This window comes from Arctopsyche grandis, chromosome 2 (assembly GCF_051622035.1).
Source record: "Arctopsyche grandis isolate Sample6627 chromosome 2, ASM5162203v2, whole genome shotgun sequence".
NCBI classification, from domain to species: domain Eukaryota; kingdom Metazoa; phylum Arthropoda; class Insecta; order Trichoptera; family Hydropsychidae; genus Arctopsyche; species Arctopsyche grandis.
In genome coordinates, this window is record NC_135356.1 from 1,133,402 (window position 1) to 1,151,769 (window position 18,368).

The 18,368-nt window shown below is 33.2% G+C and overlaps 1 protein-coding gene across 1 annotated transcript; it reads right to left on the bottom strand.

The window, feature by feature from the left end:
- Positions 1 to 5,278: 5,278 nt before the first annotated feature.
- LOC143922809 (intraflagellar transport protein 122 homolog) lies at positions 5,279 to 18,091 on the bottom strand. Its single transcript, XM_077446140.1, has 23 exons — positions 17,983 to 18,091; positions 17,556 to 17,786; positions 17,275 to 17,491; positions 15,839 to 15,989; positions 14,341 to 14,495; positions 14,071 to 14,268; positions 13,875 to 13,928; positions 12,176 to 12,442; positions 11,564 to 11,728; positions 10,690 to 10,698; positions 10,341 to 10,600; positions 10,143 to 10,296; positions 9,239 to 9,403; positions 8,901 to 9,058; positions 8,562 to 8,836; positions 7,902 to 8,058; positions 7,631 to 7,825; positions 7,433 to 7,565; positions 6,963 to 7,010; positions 6,030 to 6,186; positions 5,781 to 5,983; positions 5,497 to 5,655; positions 5,279 to 5,416 (listed from the first exon to the last, which is right to left on the bottom strand). The coding sequence occupies exons 1-23, from the start codon at positions 18,042 to 18,044 to the stop codon at positions 5,279 to 5,281; spliced, it is 3,711 nt and encodes a 1,236-aa protein (XP_077302266.1). The 5' UTR covers positions 18,045 to 18,091.
- Between the last annotated feature and the right edge of the window lie 277 nt (positions 18,092 to 18,368).

Below are 18,368 nucleotides of genomic sequence, written 5' to 3' on the forward strand. Positions count from 1 at the left end.
TATGTATGTACAATATTCTATTATTGTACATAAATTTATTTTTTTGTAGTTGTTTATAATTCGAACTATGTATGTAATACATGTCAAAAATTTATAAATAATTTTACAAATAAAATAGTGAAATATTACTCTATATAGCGTTGGTGGCTGCACATGAGAACCACTGATCTAGTCACATATGCAGATATGTGACTAGATCAGTGGTTCTCAAGAGCCACCGTTTCTGAGGTATAACGATTCAAAAAATTGTAAAAGTTGTAATCGTCATAATATGCATAATACTTTGAGATATAATAAAATTATAACTTTGAGAATATCAGGTAAAATGAAACCCAGCCCCCTAATTTATACGCTAGTGTAACCTTGAGACAACATCTGTCTCCCTTTTCAGAGTTAGGCCATATATATTTTTTTTTTGTTCTGATACTGGTCCATTCATCTAGAGCAGGTCTGGGCAAGCTTTTCGGATGAAGGGCCACTTTAGAAATTAAAAATGAGCGGCAGGCCGCAAGTAAAATACTATTTTTAGATATACATTATTTATTATCGTGAAAGAAATTAAAACATAATTTTTTTTTAAATTTCATACAAAACAACAATTTAATTTGACGAATGAAACTGTTTCAGATTTTTAACAGTTTTTTTAATTTCAGGAGAAAGTTTTGTGGTTGAAATTCTTAAAAATGCTTGTAAATTTTCATCTGTGATGCTTGATTGTAAAGAATTTTTAATTGATATGTTTTTTTACATATTTAGGTTGATCAAAAAACCACCAACATTTTTTGAGCAAAATCTCTAAGTTTGTCGAATTTTTCCGTATTAAGGGCGTTGTACAATATGCAAATTTCTTCATGACGGTGTAATTCCCTTAAATCATCATCGCACTGTAAATATAATATATAATCTTAATTTATAGCTCCGTCTCGCCACTTAAATCGTCGATAATTTCAGCATATTCTTCAAATTTATTTTCTGTTACCTTCAGCAATTTCACGGTTGAAAGGTGGTCTACCCGTTTAATCAAAAAATGGTGAAGAAACAGTCGTAGTTTTAATTTAAATGCTTTCAAACTTTTCACCATATCGTGAACATATAAAATTTCCTCTTGGAACACTGTGATGAAAGTATTTAAATGTGTCACGATGTCCAAAGTAAATGCAAAATCACACAGCCAGTCACATTATCAGTTAATTCGGGGAAGTCGATACTATTTTTCATTTCTAAAAATAGAACGATTTCTTATTTTGTATCCCATAATCGCCGAAGTATTTTTCCTAGGCTAAGCCATCGAATATGATTATGATCAATAATATCTGTGAACTCAGATTCAATAACTTGAAGGATAGCAATGAATTGTCTGTGTTTCAAGCCACTCGATCGTATTAAATTGGCAAGTTTAATAATACAAGATGTCACATGTTCAACTTTTAACACATTTTGGCACAATACTTGTTGATGTATGATATAATGAATTATAATTAAATTTTAATCAGGACAATTTTCGAAAATTTATCCAGGATTTTCTTTATCCAATATTTTTAACCGTCAAACTTGGTGTTCTGTCAGTTGTTATTTTTTTTAAGCAATTAACAACTTTTTCAAAAATATCAGCTCCTGTTGTTTGATTTTTAAGTGATTCCAATGATAAAAGCTCTTCAATAATTTCAAATTTAGAGTTTCATCCGCGTATGAAAATTAATAACTGTGCTGTATCTTTTCGGTCATTACTTTCGTCGAGAGCTATCGAGTACCATGTGATCGATTCTAATATGTATGTATGATAATTGCTTATTAAAGTTTGTATTCTAGTTTGCCGTCTAGTTTGACCCAAATTTGAATTCTATCTTATGTCAGAAACGATAAACCATTTAACAAATCAACAAAATTTTTTTAGATCAGAAAAATTAAGCTTTTTTTTAATTTTGCTCGCGGGCCGCACCAAATTAGTTTGCCCAGGCCTGATCTATAGTCAAATTAAACCGTTGATTATTTGAGATTTTTTCCAACAATTCGGAAATAATTTCCGATTTTACGACTTCATAATGTTTCTGCACTAATTTCATGACATCACTTTCATTTTTGGGCAATTTATATCCTCGATATGTTATCGACTCCCTGATGAATTCGGATTTACATAGTTATAGCTCATATGGATATTCCATCTACAGCGGCCAATTTTTCAACAATTTCTTCTAGGCTTTTTCGATGGATAAAATCAAAGAGTCAAATCGTTAAATTAAATTCGTCGATTTTTTAACGGGATTTTCAACCATAGAATTAATTTACGTGTCACTGTCTCGTTTTTCATTTGGATATATATGTATTATGTGTTTTAAGATATACTTGAATTAAGAACAGTTTTTTCTGATTTGCACACGTTGCAGTTTGCTTTATGCAGTTTGTTTTTGATTAAGATCCCGCTACTGGCAGCAGTGTGAAATTATCCCAAATTTTCCATGTTTTCTTTTGTGACATGCTTCACTAAAAATACCAAAAAAAATAAAAATAATTTAATCGATCATTATCTAAATATAATAGTATAAGTATGCTCAATCAATTTTCATTTATTTTATATACAGAAACGTTTCATTTGATAGTTTATGTACCTTTAAATGACTGATGACGGTTCGTGTGTTGAAATTAATAGCGAAATATATTAATAGCGATTTTGCAGCTGCCAGTCGCAGCTGCAAAATCAAACAATGTCTACACGGCAGAAAATACTAACAACCAATTCAAGCGTAATGATAATGTATTTTATGTACTTCAAATGCCGACTATTCCCACCAATCACTACTGATTTAGGAACTTATGTATGTTGTAAACAGTTTTATTCACACACGAGTAAAAAAGACCATGGTTTTACCTTCGAAGTGTACAAAATAATTTTCTCATCCATCGATATTGGCATGTGCGGAAGTACACGAGATATTGATCTGTGTGTAATAATGAATGTGGTCTTCGTCCTAAATGGTTTGGAAATATAATACATACCTACTTTAGACGATGCTAACATTTGTTTTGCTTCAATGTGTAAAATAAATATAGTGCCATCTATAATTAATAAAAAAGCTACGATTTTGGATATATTTTTTTTAATTTCGCTATTAATTTAAGCAAATTATTATATTTGCAATTGTTTCAATAGACTTATCAAACAGCTTTTAAAAAAAATACATATTCAAATTGTCAAATTTAAATCTTGATTTATAAATATTTTTGTAAAATTCAAGAGATGTCAGTCATCATAAAATAATACCTATATGATTTTAGAATTTCCGTGTAGATCAGCGGCTTCCAAGCTTTATGCTACTACGCCTCCCTAAAAAAAAATTTTTTTCCGCGCCTCCCTACCTTTTATTTTTTAATATATATTATAATATAGACACGTTTTAAATAATAAACCTTTATTTAAAAAAAAATACTGAACACTACAATAGACAGAATAATAAAAAGGTTTTGCTATAACATAAATTTATACGAACACGTATATTTATTATTATATTAAATTACTAATTAAACTACATCTATCACATCAAAATTAAATGCGAATGATGTTGTTGTTTTTTGGCACAAAGTTTATCAAATCTTGGGGGCAATATGGAGAGTGCCACTCGTAACTCCTTTTCGGTAGAAACACTTGCATTGCTTTGCAATACAAAGATTCATACTCTCCACTAAGATTCATCCAAAATTTAATTATGGTTTCATTTTGAAACTTTTGTTTTAGTGAGCTATCGCATGATAATTCTATCAATTTTTCTTTTTCGATAGTTGTCAGTTCGAATTCGCCTTCTTCATTGTAGTTAAATGGATTCTGTATACACAAAAACTTTGAGAAATCAAGGTCTTTGAAATAATTGGAAAAATGCAGCACTAAACCATCCAAGTGGTCAGTAAAAAGATTTTTACTTGCTTCAATATTGGCCGTGGCCCAGAAATCTTTGGAAAGTGAAAACATATCCAAATCATTCTTTTGTAAATTTGATTTCCATAACTTCAACTTTTTAATGAAAGCTTTTACTTTGTCTTTTTGAACAAGTGGATGTATTTGTGATCCCTGCATTGATTTATTTAAACACCTCAATTTTCCAAAAATTTCAACCAAATAGGCAAGTTTAACAATTTAATTATCGAGAGGTTTTCTTCGAGAAAGGTTGCTAATTAAATGTGTATATAAAAATGAAAATAAACATTCATGCATTGAATTTTTACTGTTAAGCTACGATATGAAGTTTTATTTATTTGTAGATATTATGGTATGAAAATTATTTTTTTATTAAAAAGTTTTGGCGCCTCCCCTGGCAATAGTCCGCGCCTCCCGTGGGAGGCGCGCCTCCCAGTTTGGAAACCGCTGGTGTAGATGGATATCACAAAAATTTTAAATAAAACAACTTTATGAAAATAAATTTATAATGTAATTCAACACACAATAATTACATGGAATAATTACAAATTTTCCAAAAATGTGCCACTCAATTTTTTATTATATATTTTAATAAATGTAAATATAATACAAATACCACTTGGTCTATTTTTTTTTCTTTTAAAAACATGGAAAAATATAAAAATATGAATGAGATGTTGAAAATCTATTGAAGAAAAAAATTACTGTTAGTGGTGACTTCTTCTTCGATTCAACGGTTCGGAACAGCTCTTCAGCGCTCATATCAGTCCATGACAACTTCATCCTTCCAATCCATTTTCTACCTTCTATTTTTCCCATGATAATCAAACGGAAAAATTCGTATTTTGAACCCTGTATCATGCGTCCGAGGTACTCCATCTGTCTCCACTTGATGACAGAAACAAGTTTCCTGCTTCTCCGTATCATGCTGAGGACAGCTTCATTTGTGACTTTTTTGGTCCATGGGATCTTCAGCATACGCCTGTTGACCCACATCTCAAAATCTTCGATACGGCTGATCATTCTGGTCTTCAGAGTCCTCGTTTTGCATCCAGATAGCAGCACTCTTTGCGAATCTCAAACGCGTACGAAGATTGTGATGCTTGTTTATTGTTGATGAACACTGTTCTAGCCATCTCGATGCGGATTCTTACGTTTTCATCTGGGTCAAGCTCTTAATTTAACCAAGTTCTCAGGTATTTAAATATTTTAACTCTTTCTAACACCTCTAGATACAACGTTTAGATCACCGGTGTCTGTTTGCATTTTGTCAACTACATAGCATAAATTTCGTCTTCTTTATATTTATGTGCAGACCTCTTCGATTGCTTTCTTGATTAACAGTATATCTTTCTTCCATTCCAAAAATTTTCATTCAAGAGAGAATGACGAAGATGAAATAATGGATTTTAACGGTTCAGTGCCATTCCCGTCAATCAGTTGACTACGACAAAATGAGCAGAGTGCTTTAGAAATCAGCTGCGATTCCAAATCATCCACGTAAAATAGCTGAAACAAAAACAAACCGACGTTGTTGTTTTATGGTATACTCGTACATATTTAAGTCCCCATTCAATATTGATATAAACCTTGTAACAATGAGGGCAATACTGTATGTGTAAGTCGGGCATAACGTTGCGAAAAAATAACGTTTCCAATGGTTTTGGACGATTGATGACTATCACAGATAATGGCTGTAATATTTTCAAATCTTCTCGGTTGCACACAACTTTACCATTCTTATCATCCTATAAAAAAACATTGAAAATATGAATTAATTGACCTCACTTATACATATATGTTATAATTATGTACTATATTTACTTTTCATTTGAAATGCTAATCGTTGAGATACTATTAAATATTTACTTACTTCAAACGATTTGTTTGAGAACACGTCTTTGAGATTAGACAAATTTTCTATTCGCAATATCTGAGAATTTTCTTGGTCGTTTGGCCGAGCTTCGAGAGAAGACACATCAGATTCTATCAACTGTAAAGCCTCCTCCACGGTTATGTCGTCCTCTATAGTGAATGCGACCAACGGTAATATTTCTAAAACATTAATAACCACTTCTATACCAAATGAAAAAATGAAAAATTTCACATAACATCAACTAACCGAATGTAAGAAACGAATGGTACAAATTATGTCTGCAGTAGTTGCAAACTGTTGAAAGTGGTGTGAAATGATGTGAACATCTGTAGCACAACGGCGTAACCTCGTTACTATCGTTCAATCCAGCTCGTGAGAGCAATGTCAAAACTTCTACATTTTCCTGCAATCAAATAAATATCACAGATGGTTACTGATTTCTGAAAAGGATGGTATCAAGAAATCAATCTACATATGTAGAGAAATTAGCAACAAAAATAATGAATATTTAAAGGAAGAGTATTTTCAAAAGCTAATTTTGTGATCTTTCGGATCTTCACCAGAGCGGAGACCAATCAATCTTTACTAAGTTTAGCCCATTGAATTCGAATATGATGATGATTTTTGTTCCTTTCTTCCCGTTTAAAAGATATGAGCGTTTAAAATATGCGCAATTTTTACAGATTTTTGAGTTTTACCTTCTTTAACTCAAAATCATTGTGGGTCACACTAGTAAAGATTGAATAATCTCCGCTTCGTTAATTTTTTTGTTGCTCAATATTATCTAAGATTTTCTTTTAAAACATTTTAGTTCAAAAGAAATACTAGAGCAACATATGTATGTAGAAGAAAAGCAGCTCATGAAGCAGACAACAAATGATTTTTTGAAAATAACACTTGTCTGATATATAATATTTTTTATGTTGGGTTTGCGAAACACTATTAACCCTTTCAATGCTGACCAACGCTGATCAGCGTTTTGCCGACAAGTCCTTGGGCCTGAAGAATGCCAATGTGCTTTGTACATTTTGCATGCATAAAATAAACAAGAATAATACCTGTTAAGCCTTTCCCGGTAGCATTAAAAATCAGTCGTGTAATCCGTGCAATTGCTTTGTCTACGTTTATAAACACTCATTTACACCGGAATTTCTGAATTTATGACCATAGCAGAATTACCCGATGGAAATCCCTAATTGATGAGTATTTCAGATTTTGCCTTGGTCTCTAGTTGCACATGGGAACAATCAGATAGGACCGAATAGGTGATTATTGGAAGAAGCATCACGTATTTAATATACCGGTATTATCCCAATACACGTCACGCAATCGATTTTTATTCATTTTAAAAGCATTCAATTTTAACAACAATTAAGAAGATCGAACTAGTTTTGGAAAAATACATTCACTAATAAACTTCTTTTGTTTATTATATTTTGTTGCAAGATATATTAGAGAGTCTAAACACACCTTTACAAAACTTGAAATCCCCGGCGGTAGTTATCTAGAGTTTGTTTGGATTAACTTCAATTTTATACCTGATTTCTAAATAATTCTAATTGGAAATGTGGGCGAAGTTTGTAGCGTGGCGGGCTTTCAACAGAAATGACTTCAGCATTCAAAGGGTTAAACCGTTTTAATTTATTCACCTGTATCTTAAATGGTACTTTCAAGTTCTGAATTTTGTCCAGCATCTGACGAGCCAGTTTGTTTGCGCCTAGTAATCTGCCTTGTTTTGCTAAACACAAATATACCGAACTGAAAACCGTCAAGGCGCAATATCTTACATGATTTTCAAAAATGAAATAATGCTAAAAATAAACTCTACATAAGATTGAAAAGGATACAATAAAGAAATGCCTTTCGGCGGATGAACATTGTTTTCGACGAGCGAAAGAAAAATTTTAGCCGCGTTGAACAACGTTTCCGGTTGGCAAACTGAAAACACTTCGTGTATAGACTGATGCACAATATGAAAAGTAAAGTAAATTGTTGCATATTTTTCATTTTCATTATACGATTCTATCCAATTCTGTTGTTGACTGTAATTGAATAGAAGAAAAATGTTAATTTCAACTGTCGATAACAATAATTTCAAAGCTTTTCGAATTAACCCACTCAATATCGTCCACAGTTTGGGAGATTTCTAAGGATTGTGATGCAAGCAACCAATGCAAGTAAGCAGCGTCGTTGAAACGTTCTTCGGCGATGGCATTTTGTATAAGAACTCCCAAAACTCTAGCGGCTGATTCCGTCTGACCGCCCATGTGGTATGCTGAAAATATCACATCGATAACACAAAATAAGAAACTATTATAGAATAAATACAACTCAAATGAAGAACATTTAGAAATTCTCGATTATGTTCAATATAACCAGCAGAATAGACTAGTGGTTAGCATATAATGCTTTGAACAGAGTGGTCATGGGTTCAAATCCGAGTTTGCCAATTTATCTGATTTTTATTGAAACGGTTCCAATAAATTGGCAACCTTACCAATTTTCTCGTAAAATCTCGAGTTTTAAGCAATCTCGAATTTCACTGAATTGTATAAAATGCTGCAAATTTACAAATTTGACCATAAATGGATGTTAATTGATATGTATTTACATACTTTGTATAGTACTTGTATCAAGTGTACCTACAATGTGTCTGGCCAGGAAGGCGCATTTGGGGTTACCTGCTAGGCCTTCCTGGTATGAATTAATAAAAAATAAATATCAAGGTACAAATTTAAATGTCTAGTAGTACATAAATTCATGTAACCATGTACGAACCTTTATGAGCTTCGATAAAATGATTGTCCCTAGCCATTTGTTGTGCATATGGTATATAAACCTCTTCCTTGTATTCCGGATTCTGTTTGACCAATTGAAACGCTTGCTCCCAATTTTCCATCTTAACTGCCATCTTGACCATTGCATGCTGATCTCCCAATTTTTGATACAGCTCGGTCGCCGACTCCAAGTGACCGATCGAGATCAAAGCCTGAGCCACCACATATAAATTATCGCTCGCACCCTTATCGAGATTACGACCCGTTTCGACCAACCTAAAACATAAATATGTATTCTCTAAAGGTTCACCGCACACTATTCGTTTAAATAATAACTCACATGTCGACCCAACCGTTCTGTGCCATAATATTCGCCGCACTCTTTATGTCTCCGGCTGCCAAAAACATCTCAGCAGCCACACGAGGCTCGTTTATATGCTGAGCCCATTCAGCTCTCTTTTTTATAAGATCCGACACATCTTCCGAATCCATGTATTCCTACAAATATAAAATAATTCTCTAAAAAAAGGGTCTAAAAGGATGTAGAAAAAAGTGAAAAAAATTAATATATGTATGTATATATAAAATAATTGACAAACTCGTCATCTGTGGATTATTTCTTAATTTTTTTGTTTAATAATTTTAATATACAACTGTACAGATATGAAAAAGACAAACTTGAGCCTTGTGGAACAGTCTAAGATCCGTGTACATTGTGAGGGCTCGGTGTGATTGGCCGTTGGATCGGTATAGCCGTGCAGCGTCGATAAACTTTCCTCGGTATGCATAAACTTCAGCTACCGAGAGAGCTTTGGATGCATTATCGCCTTGATTTAACATTTCCTAGAATAATAATAGTACAAATTAAAACCGAGCTTTTTATTATGCTTTCAATTGTATTCAATTAGGGTTGCCAAGTGTCATGGACAAAAAAAAAGAACATTTAACAAAAAAATGTTTAGTTATAATTGTGCAGGTTATTATTAAAGTGAAATAGTACCAAAAATGCCATTATTTTACAAGGTAATCGTAATATTCCACCAGTACAGGAAAGATTATATCTATAAGGCTAAGAATCATAATGTATATGAAAGAATCATAATTTCACAATAATTTTTAAAACAAATTTACACAAAAGTCCAAATATCTCAAAGGAAATATTATATTACTTCCACTTTCATAATAAGCGGAACATACATACATATGTAGTTAGGAACTTGAAAAGTACGCTTAAAAATGAATTGTTGAATTTAATCATCTTCATTCTCACTCTCAATTTCATCACCTCTGTTGCTATATTTATCCATACACTGCTAATTTGGTGCAAAAGTTTCTTAGTTTCTTATAACATAGTACGGACTGTGTGAAATTATTGTCAAAATTGAAAAAGAGGACATTACGGGTGTAATATAAAAAAATATAGAGAACAAAAGAATTGTGTTACAAAAGACAATTCTTAAAAAAAGACCTGTTGGCAACTCTACATATATTCAATGTCTCTTACTTATTTTTGTAATTGACCTGTTAGGCCTAAATAAAATAAAATAACAATAAGTATATGTAAGTATTACAACAATCAAACCTCTAACACATCGACCAATTCGAGAAATAAAACATTCTCGATCCGTTGAAACGCCTTTTTGGCCACGCTCAACGACAATTCTTCCAAAGCCGCAAAACCCAAACTCTCCCAATCGGAATTCGGAACGCCCAGACAGGCAATGTTGTACGCCTCACTGAAAAAATGAACAAATTTAAAACGCGAACGATTTCGACTGACAACGAAAGACACCGTCCATACTTGAACATGTGATTTTGTATGTACTGATGCATCGCATGAGATAGAGGCACGTTTATCGATTGCATGGCATTGGCCTGCAGACAGAACACGTGGCCTTTCTGAAATCCGACAACTGATCCGATCACCGGCTGCGAAGACTCCGGAAAGGGTACCAGCTTGATCGAAAGCATGCCGCCGCCGGAGTAACACAGCAAATCCTCATACGTCGCATGCCAAGACACCGAGGAAGCATTTTCCGCCTGTTTAACAAACTTTCATTATACAAAACATCACTCACAATTATTGGAAAAAAATTCATACAAATGTGCACAACGCCTCGAACATTAACCTTTCCAAACTTCAAATAATACAAAATAAATCCCTAAAAACAATTTATAATACGCCCATATATACTAACTAAATAATATTCCGTTTGTTACAGACATTAACAACAAACTAACCAGTACAACAAAATGTCTATACCCTTCAGGTATAACACACAGATTACCTAAACACAATCTGCTTTAAGTCATCGACTTTAGAGAGTCTTTAATTAAAATTATGTATTAGATGTATTATGAGCATTTTATTTTTAAATGCTTTTTATTATTACTAAATTGTGTTCACAATACATCTTATATATATTTTAATATCTACTGATCATTTTCTATTTTACAATTTAAAATTAATTTTGTTAGTAATCATAGTATTATATTATTAATATGTACAGCGTAATAGGAAAAAAAGAGCTCAAAAACCTATTTACAATCCTCCAATTACATATACATATAGCCAGCAGTATGGTCGGTGGTTGCGTTTATGTTTAGCACCGAGAGGTTACCGGGTTCGATCCCGTGCTAATCTTTAATACTGCTGACTGTCAGACTTCGATATTTGTGACTCCAAGTCGATCGTTTCTTATCAGAGTTTGCCAATTTATCTGATTTCATTGTTGAAATGGTTCCTCCATCAAATTGGCAAAAATCATCCTACCAACTATGTAACAAATATCTGAATTTGATTTATGTACAATATTATGATTAATTAATTGTTAATTTCGTGTTCTTCAGCCTCTCGAAATACAGCGATTTATGTAATAAAAATGGTGCAATGTTTGTAATTAATTGTCTAGGAAGGCGCATTGGGGTCTACCTGTTATGCCTTCCTCGTATATATGTATGTATCTATGTAAAATAAATAAATAAATATACAATGAGACTTACGGTGAAAAGAAGTTGCTGCGTAGCTATCATATAAACATGACAACAACAACTTTCGTCCACGATTGCTATCATCGATTTAGAAGAGCTCAAGTCGAAGCACCTGATCGCTGATTCAATAGTCACCAACACTTCCATGGAAGCTTCATCCAGGTCGACTTTCCATATCTATAAATACAAGATAAATAGTTGAAAACTTTAAAATCAATAAAATATTATAATGGACTTCCATTCAATCAACAATTTGATACAATTAAGTCAACCTGTTAAGTATTAAATAACATTCTCAATAAACGTACAAATGTACAGATATTATGTACCAAAGACAAAAAATCATCAAATTCAATTTTTGTATGTTAAAAAACGATCAAGTTGCGATTCGAGTACTGCAAGCATTTTTTGCTATGTGTTACGAATGAAGAATTCGATACAATGTGCTAAATATGGATATAGAAAATGATCTCAATTGCCGTTACGAGTCATTCCGGTTAATTGAAAACTGCCAAGCGATGCATTTCTTCGGTAAAAATAACGCTGACCCACGTTAGTACAAGTTTATACACATTGCTCTGAAAATACATACGTATATAACAAATAGATATGTAAATTGCGGACCTCTCCATTGGCGAGTCCCAACAATAGTGCTTCTTTATTTTGAACCGTAGTAACTTTCACGTATCTTATCGAAGCGGGCACATTCCACGATGCCAGATTCTTGCCTCCGATCATCACCAGCTTGGCGTCTTGGCACAGCAGAAGAGCACTGCTTGTCGCCACCAGCAACGAACATTCGGCTTTCTGGGGTATCTTCTCCTTGACGCGATACAGCATACCGTCAGTATCGCTCTGCTCATATATGACTATACGCTCGGGCAGTTGTACCTGTATGTATAATAATTTTCTTAAATCACAATGACTCAAATCATATCTTTAGAGCACATGTTTTAAATATTAAAATCAATCGAAAGATTGAAATTTGTAGTTGTCACAAAAAAACGTGACGTCATTTAAAAAAAAAACCGTTGTATTGTGTATATGTTACAATTGAGGTGTATCTTCCAGTTGTAATATATTTCGACTACATACAATAATAACATCACAGCTGTCAAAACTCAACTGTTATATTACAACTAGGGATCCCAAATCTAAATATTCGAATACTTTTTATACGAACTTATTTTTTTTTTTAATTTCAATCTACAGCACATTTAGTTCTATTTTATGTTCCAGATAATGATTCTCTTAAAATTTTATCTTAATAATATCTTGAACTTCTTAAAACTACTATTCGATATTCGAATATTTGGGATCCCTAATTACAACTGGCGCACATTGTTGAAAGTGTATTTGCGCTTGCACATAGAGATATAATTTACTAGTTGAATTGTATTCGTATATGAATGACCTAAAACGCCAGTTGGAATATATTACAACTGAAAATACACTTCCGACTGTAACATATATGTATGTACATGTTATATCACATCACCATTGTGCTCTAAGGCAGTGCTATTTGCTCAAACTATTTCAGTTGGCGGACCAGTATATATTTTTCAGTAATTCTCACGGACCAACATCATATTTTTAAATAAAAAGGTTATATATGTATATGAGTGAAAATTTGTTCGTATAACAAATAAAAATAGTATGAAATATAAGTAGTAAAATTTATTTTATTCACTTCAAAGTACAATATGTATATATCATATACATATGTATGTACTTAGATAAAAATGAAAAAAAAAAAACTAATGAGACATGAGCTTGTTTGTTATTAGACAACTTATCCAGTCGTGGTTTTATCGAAGACAATTCCACACATAATGGATCATGAATATTCACACTATTAAGATGTTTTGTCTTAATTAAACTCATGGTTGAGAAACCAGTCTCGCAAAGGTAAAAGAGTTTTCAGTGCATGGTATTAAAGATCTGGGAAGATTTGTGCTTTCAATTTGATTCAAAAGTACAATATGTATATATCATATACATATGTATGTACTTAGATAAAAATGAAAAAAAAAAAACTAATGAGACATGAGCTTGTTTGTTATTAGACAACTTATCCAGTCGTGGTTTTATCGAAGACAATTCCACACATAATGGATCATGAATATTCACACTATTAAGATGTTTTGTCTTAATTAAACTCATGGTTGAGAAATCAGTCTCGCAAAGGTAAAAGAGTTTTCAGTGCACGGTATTAAAGATCTGGGAAGATTTGTGCTTTCAATTTGATTCAAAAGGACGCAAGTGAAGTTGTGGTTTCAAAACACTTTTTTAATTCTTCAATTATTTTATCTTCTAAATTAACCAATATATCACTCCATGGCAAAAATGGATGAGATGATGCAACGTTATCCATAAGCTATTGTTTTAATTTGTTATTTACTTGTTTGCCGACGGACGGTAATGGGCCGCGGACCATAGTTTGAGTAGCACTGCTCTAAGGACACTATACATATTTAAGTCTGATATTGAAGTTGAGGCTTGCTAAAATAGAAACTCACGGCTAAACGATGTTTATAAATAGCTATCTTCTGCACCTTGTCGTGGCACTTGATTTTGACTTTGGTGCCCGACGTCAGGTGGTGAATTATGACGTCGGTTAAATTCTCCCGGTATGCATACTTCTCGTGGTACAAGCCGTGTACTTTATTGAAGACGATTTGATAGCACCATAGTGTGCCGTCCAAGCATCCCAGAGCCTGTCGGATGACAAATTGTTAAGGGCAACCAACTTTTTGAAATAAATCTGTCAAGTTAGTCTGTGGACTCACTATAGTGTTGGTGTTGTCGCAGTGCTCTATGGACCAGACCCATTGTTGGGAATTTTTCAGTACAGGAACGCCTTCAAGGGTGGTGATGATCCAACCTTTTACGCCACACACTAAAATCAACTCGCCCAGTCTATTCAAACACACCGGCATCAAACCTGAAAATCAAATCAATTCACATTAAAATAAATAGTTAATTATAGCCAGCGTTGCTCGGGCAGGTGAAAGTTGGAAAAAAAGTATACAAATTCAGCTTTATATTAAGTATAAAAATACGATCAATAAATAATTCGCCGAGCAAAAGCTGCTTAATTCGCATTATACATACATGTCTGTATTTATTTATTTATTGAAAAAAATCAACAGACAACAAATGTAGAAATGCATAAAAATAAAGAATAAATGTAACAAAATAAAATAACATCTGGGCCCAATTATATTTTTTTACAAATTACATAAAATGGTACATAGAGACAAACAAATGAATAAAACTAAAACATGACTAAATAGAACAGTACATAACTAAACATGAAGTGATGTAATATTGGATAAAGATTACATATGTATATAATAGAAATAGAGAATGAATCAACCAATCAAGACTCTCCTGATGGCAGTCCTGATTTGATGCAAGGAAATACCGAATAGATCAACATCATTCAGCTCCCCGTTAAACATACGATAAACACGCTGTAGATAGGAATATTTTAGGGAATTGGTTCTGAAAGTATCAAGTGAAAAGAGTGTCTAGAATACCTAACTGGGATCCTGAAATCAACCTTACTCCGGACATCGGGACAACCAAGAAAACCATTTAGGAGTATAAAAAGGAACGTAGCATCAGAGAGTCGTCGTCTGATAGAAAGACTGTTAAAAGTATGGGCGTAGATAGGAAAACGGTAGCGTAAGGATTTGATAAATTTTAGTTGAACTTTTTCAATACAATTAAAATGGGATATATAAAAAGGTGAACAAGATAATTGAGCCAAATTCAAGGTGAGACATTACAAGGGAAAAATAAAGTAAATTAAGTACATGAGGATCATCAATGGGTTTAGTTGAGCGGAGTAGGAATCCAAGAGATTTATATGCTTTATTAGTAATGAAGGAAATATGTTCAAAGTAATCGAGTTTATGATTAAAAATAACACCAAGATCCTTAATAGGATGTATTTAGAATTGAATGGTTTAAATGGTAATGATAAGTGACATTAGATTTATTTCTGGTAAAATTTTCAAAATAGAACATTTTTCAGGATTTAGAAAAAGGTCACTATTTAAACAATATATAGCAAATCTATCCAAATCTTTTTGCAGTTTATAACAATCGTCTATAGTGTAAATAGGTTTATAAATTTTTGTGTCATCAGCATAAAGAAGTATGGAAGAGTTTTTAAAGATGTATGTATGTAAATAGTGTCGCTTCAATTACAAGTAATCATACAAAAATTATTCAAACAGTAATGAAACGAGTGCAATTATAACACATAACGCAAATTACCAATAGGACGATCCTTCATAACTTGCTGACCGGACGCGTTGTAAAACGAAAGCGTCTCCGACCAATCTCCGACCAGAAGAGCACTCTCCGTCCAAAGCACCGACCACACGGGACAACCCTCTCGACTAATTTTCAACCTCTCTTCACAATTCTGAAACACACAAACAAACACTTGTTCATATTTAAATTATCTCGGAAACCATTCAACGATCCTATCACTATCAAACTGCAAAGTCTGATCAAAGCAAACTGTCTGTATTTATATAATTGGTGAGTAGCTGAATAACTTAAATTGGTCAACAAGTTATACATATTATTAGCCACCGATTTAACATAGTAATCTATTTAATTGTCAGAAATATTCTAGCCGAAAATAGCAGTTTATTAGCATAGTGCACTCACTAGCAGAGCTATTGCATACCAGTAGAGAGGTCAAGTCGACGGTTATTAAAAAAACACAGAACGACCATCTCCTATTAGAATTTTCCAATTTTTCTATCTTAATTGTTGTGACGAATGCAATAAGTTGTTATCTTCTTCCTCAGTTTCTCGCAAATTCGAATTATATTCGAATCTTACAAATGCTACCTACATACATACATACATACATAATGTTACAGTTTCGATTCCCACTACAGCCCCGCTGCTGGCCAGACCTTGGTGTGTGACTTGAGGTCCATCGTTTCTTATCAGAGTTTGCCAATTTTTCTGATTTTCATTGAAACGGTTCATGTAAAATTAGCATCTCCTTTCCTATCTCTCTTGCTAATCTCAAGTTATTCAGCGTCTTAAAATTCGACAATTTGATTATAAAATGCTGCAAAAATTTCTCCATAGATGTCACTGTGGATGTTTATATGAATTCGCATTGTATAAAATGCTTATATATTGTATTTAAAGTACAATCGTAGCAAACCATATGTGTCACTTTGGGGTAATTCCTGTCATGGCACATATGTATGTAATAAAATAAGTAAAGCATTCGCTGTGTTTTTACTGAATTTCAAATATTATATAACTACTGGCCACTTACATATGTACATAACTTATAAAATTAAAGCAATATTACCGTAACCTCAAAGCGAAATTGAGATAAGTTCACAGTTTGGTCAAATTTGATCATTAATGCAGTTTTCTTCCTATTTTCATATTCTTTTTAGGCATTATTGGCAACTTTTCAAAATAGCATCACATTTTTTACAATACAACAGACAAAAAGTTTTAGTTTTAATTACAAATTACATATGAATTCAATTCAAAATCACACGTTAAAATTCCAAACAGCTCAAATTGAAATACATACAGTTAATTGTAGTACAATTGTAAAGAATTATCATTTTTACATTCAGTCAATTTTATCAATTTATTTCAATCTTTAAAATGGTGCCCTGATTAACCGTATCTTGTAGACATACATATCTTGTGTACATATATACCTTATCCCTTATTGAAACAAAGCCGTTAGACAAGCCTACGGCCAACAATTGCCCGTCCAACGACCACGAGCAACATGTGATTCTCCCGGACCCGTTGACACGGTGTTTCTGTACAGCCTTAACTTCATTAGACCAAAACGCAATGTCGGAGACGGCACACGAGGTCAACTGGTGAGTTATTGGATTGTAGGCCAAACACTGCAGCGGTTCGTTGTGTCTGAAAAGATAACATATTATGTCATTTGATTCGCACTACTCAAATCATGTACACAAATACGTACGAATATTTAAGCACTCCTTCAAGTTTCGACGTCCAGATTATGACTATCTTGTCGGCGCCCCCCGATGCAAACTTTCGACCGTCCTTAGCATAAGCTACGCAGTACACAGTGTCCTTGTGGCCTCTCAGCAGCCTGATCAAGGAGCCGTCTTGAGGATCGTATACCATGACCCGCTCACTAGCCGCCACTATCATCTGGGTACCATCGGGACTATAGCACAGACTCTGCACGCTGAAAACAATAAATAAAGGTGCATACTATTTATGTATATGCAATCAATACAAGTATTAAAACTAGGCTGTACTTTCGATCGATATGGAGTATGTTGACATTTTTGACATTTCGTCATACACTCCAAGGCTAGCCTGCCATTTTAAATAATTAGTACAAAGCTTATTAATCAAGATATGAGCATTGTGAGTATTACCAAGAGTATTCAGTCTTTTCCGCCTCGTGAATCTTGTTAATCCACTTGGGAACTGTACGCATTTTTATTATTTTGAGCCTGATGATATTGTACGAAGCGAGCTTGTGTGTTGTCTGAGTTGTCACTGCCGTTGCTATTGGTTACAAACTCGACTCTCTGCTCGGCACCTCTTTTGAGGAGTTTACAATAATAAAGCTTTTAGAAACTAACAATTTTGTATATATTGTATATATTTCTTCGAACAAATCGAGTTGAGTTGAACAAATAGTGCTAAAACTCATCTTCTTTGAGTGCTATGTCCTCCAAAAGGTTGGCTACCACATATGTATCATACATTTTTAAGTTAAATCCCAATGCGCCTTCCTGGCCAATTAATTAAAAACATC

Excerpts from the sequence above, each read along its gene's own strand:
- LOC143922809 (XM_077446140.1), bottom strand. The coding sequence starts at position 18,044 with ATGCGTACAGTTCCCAAGTGGATTAACAAGATTCACGAGGCGGAAAAG. Across the intron at positions 10,297-10,340 it reads TATGGACGGTGTCTTTCGTT|TGAGGCGTACAACATTGCCT; the intron begins GTCAGTCGAAAT and ends TCATTTTTTCAG. Across the intron at positions 9,059-9,238 it reads GACTGTTCCACAAGGCTCAA|GAATACATGGATTCGGAAGA; the intron begins GTTTGTCTTTTT and ends TTATATTTGTAG.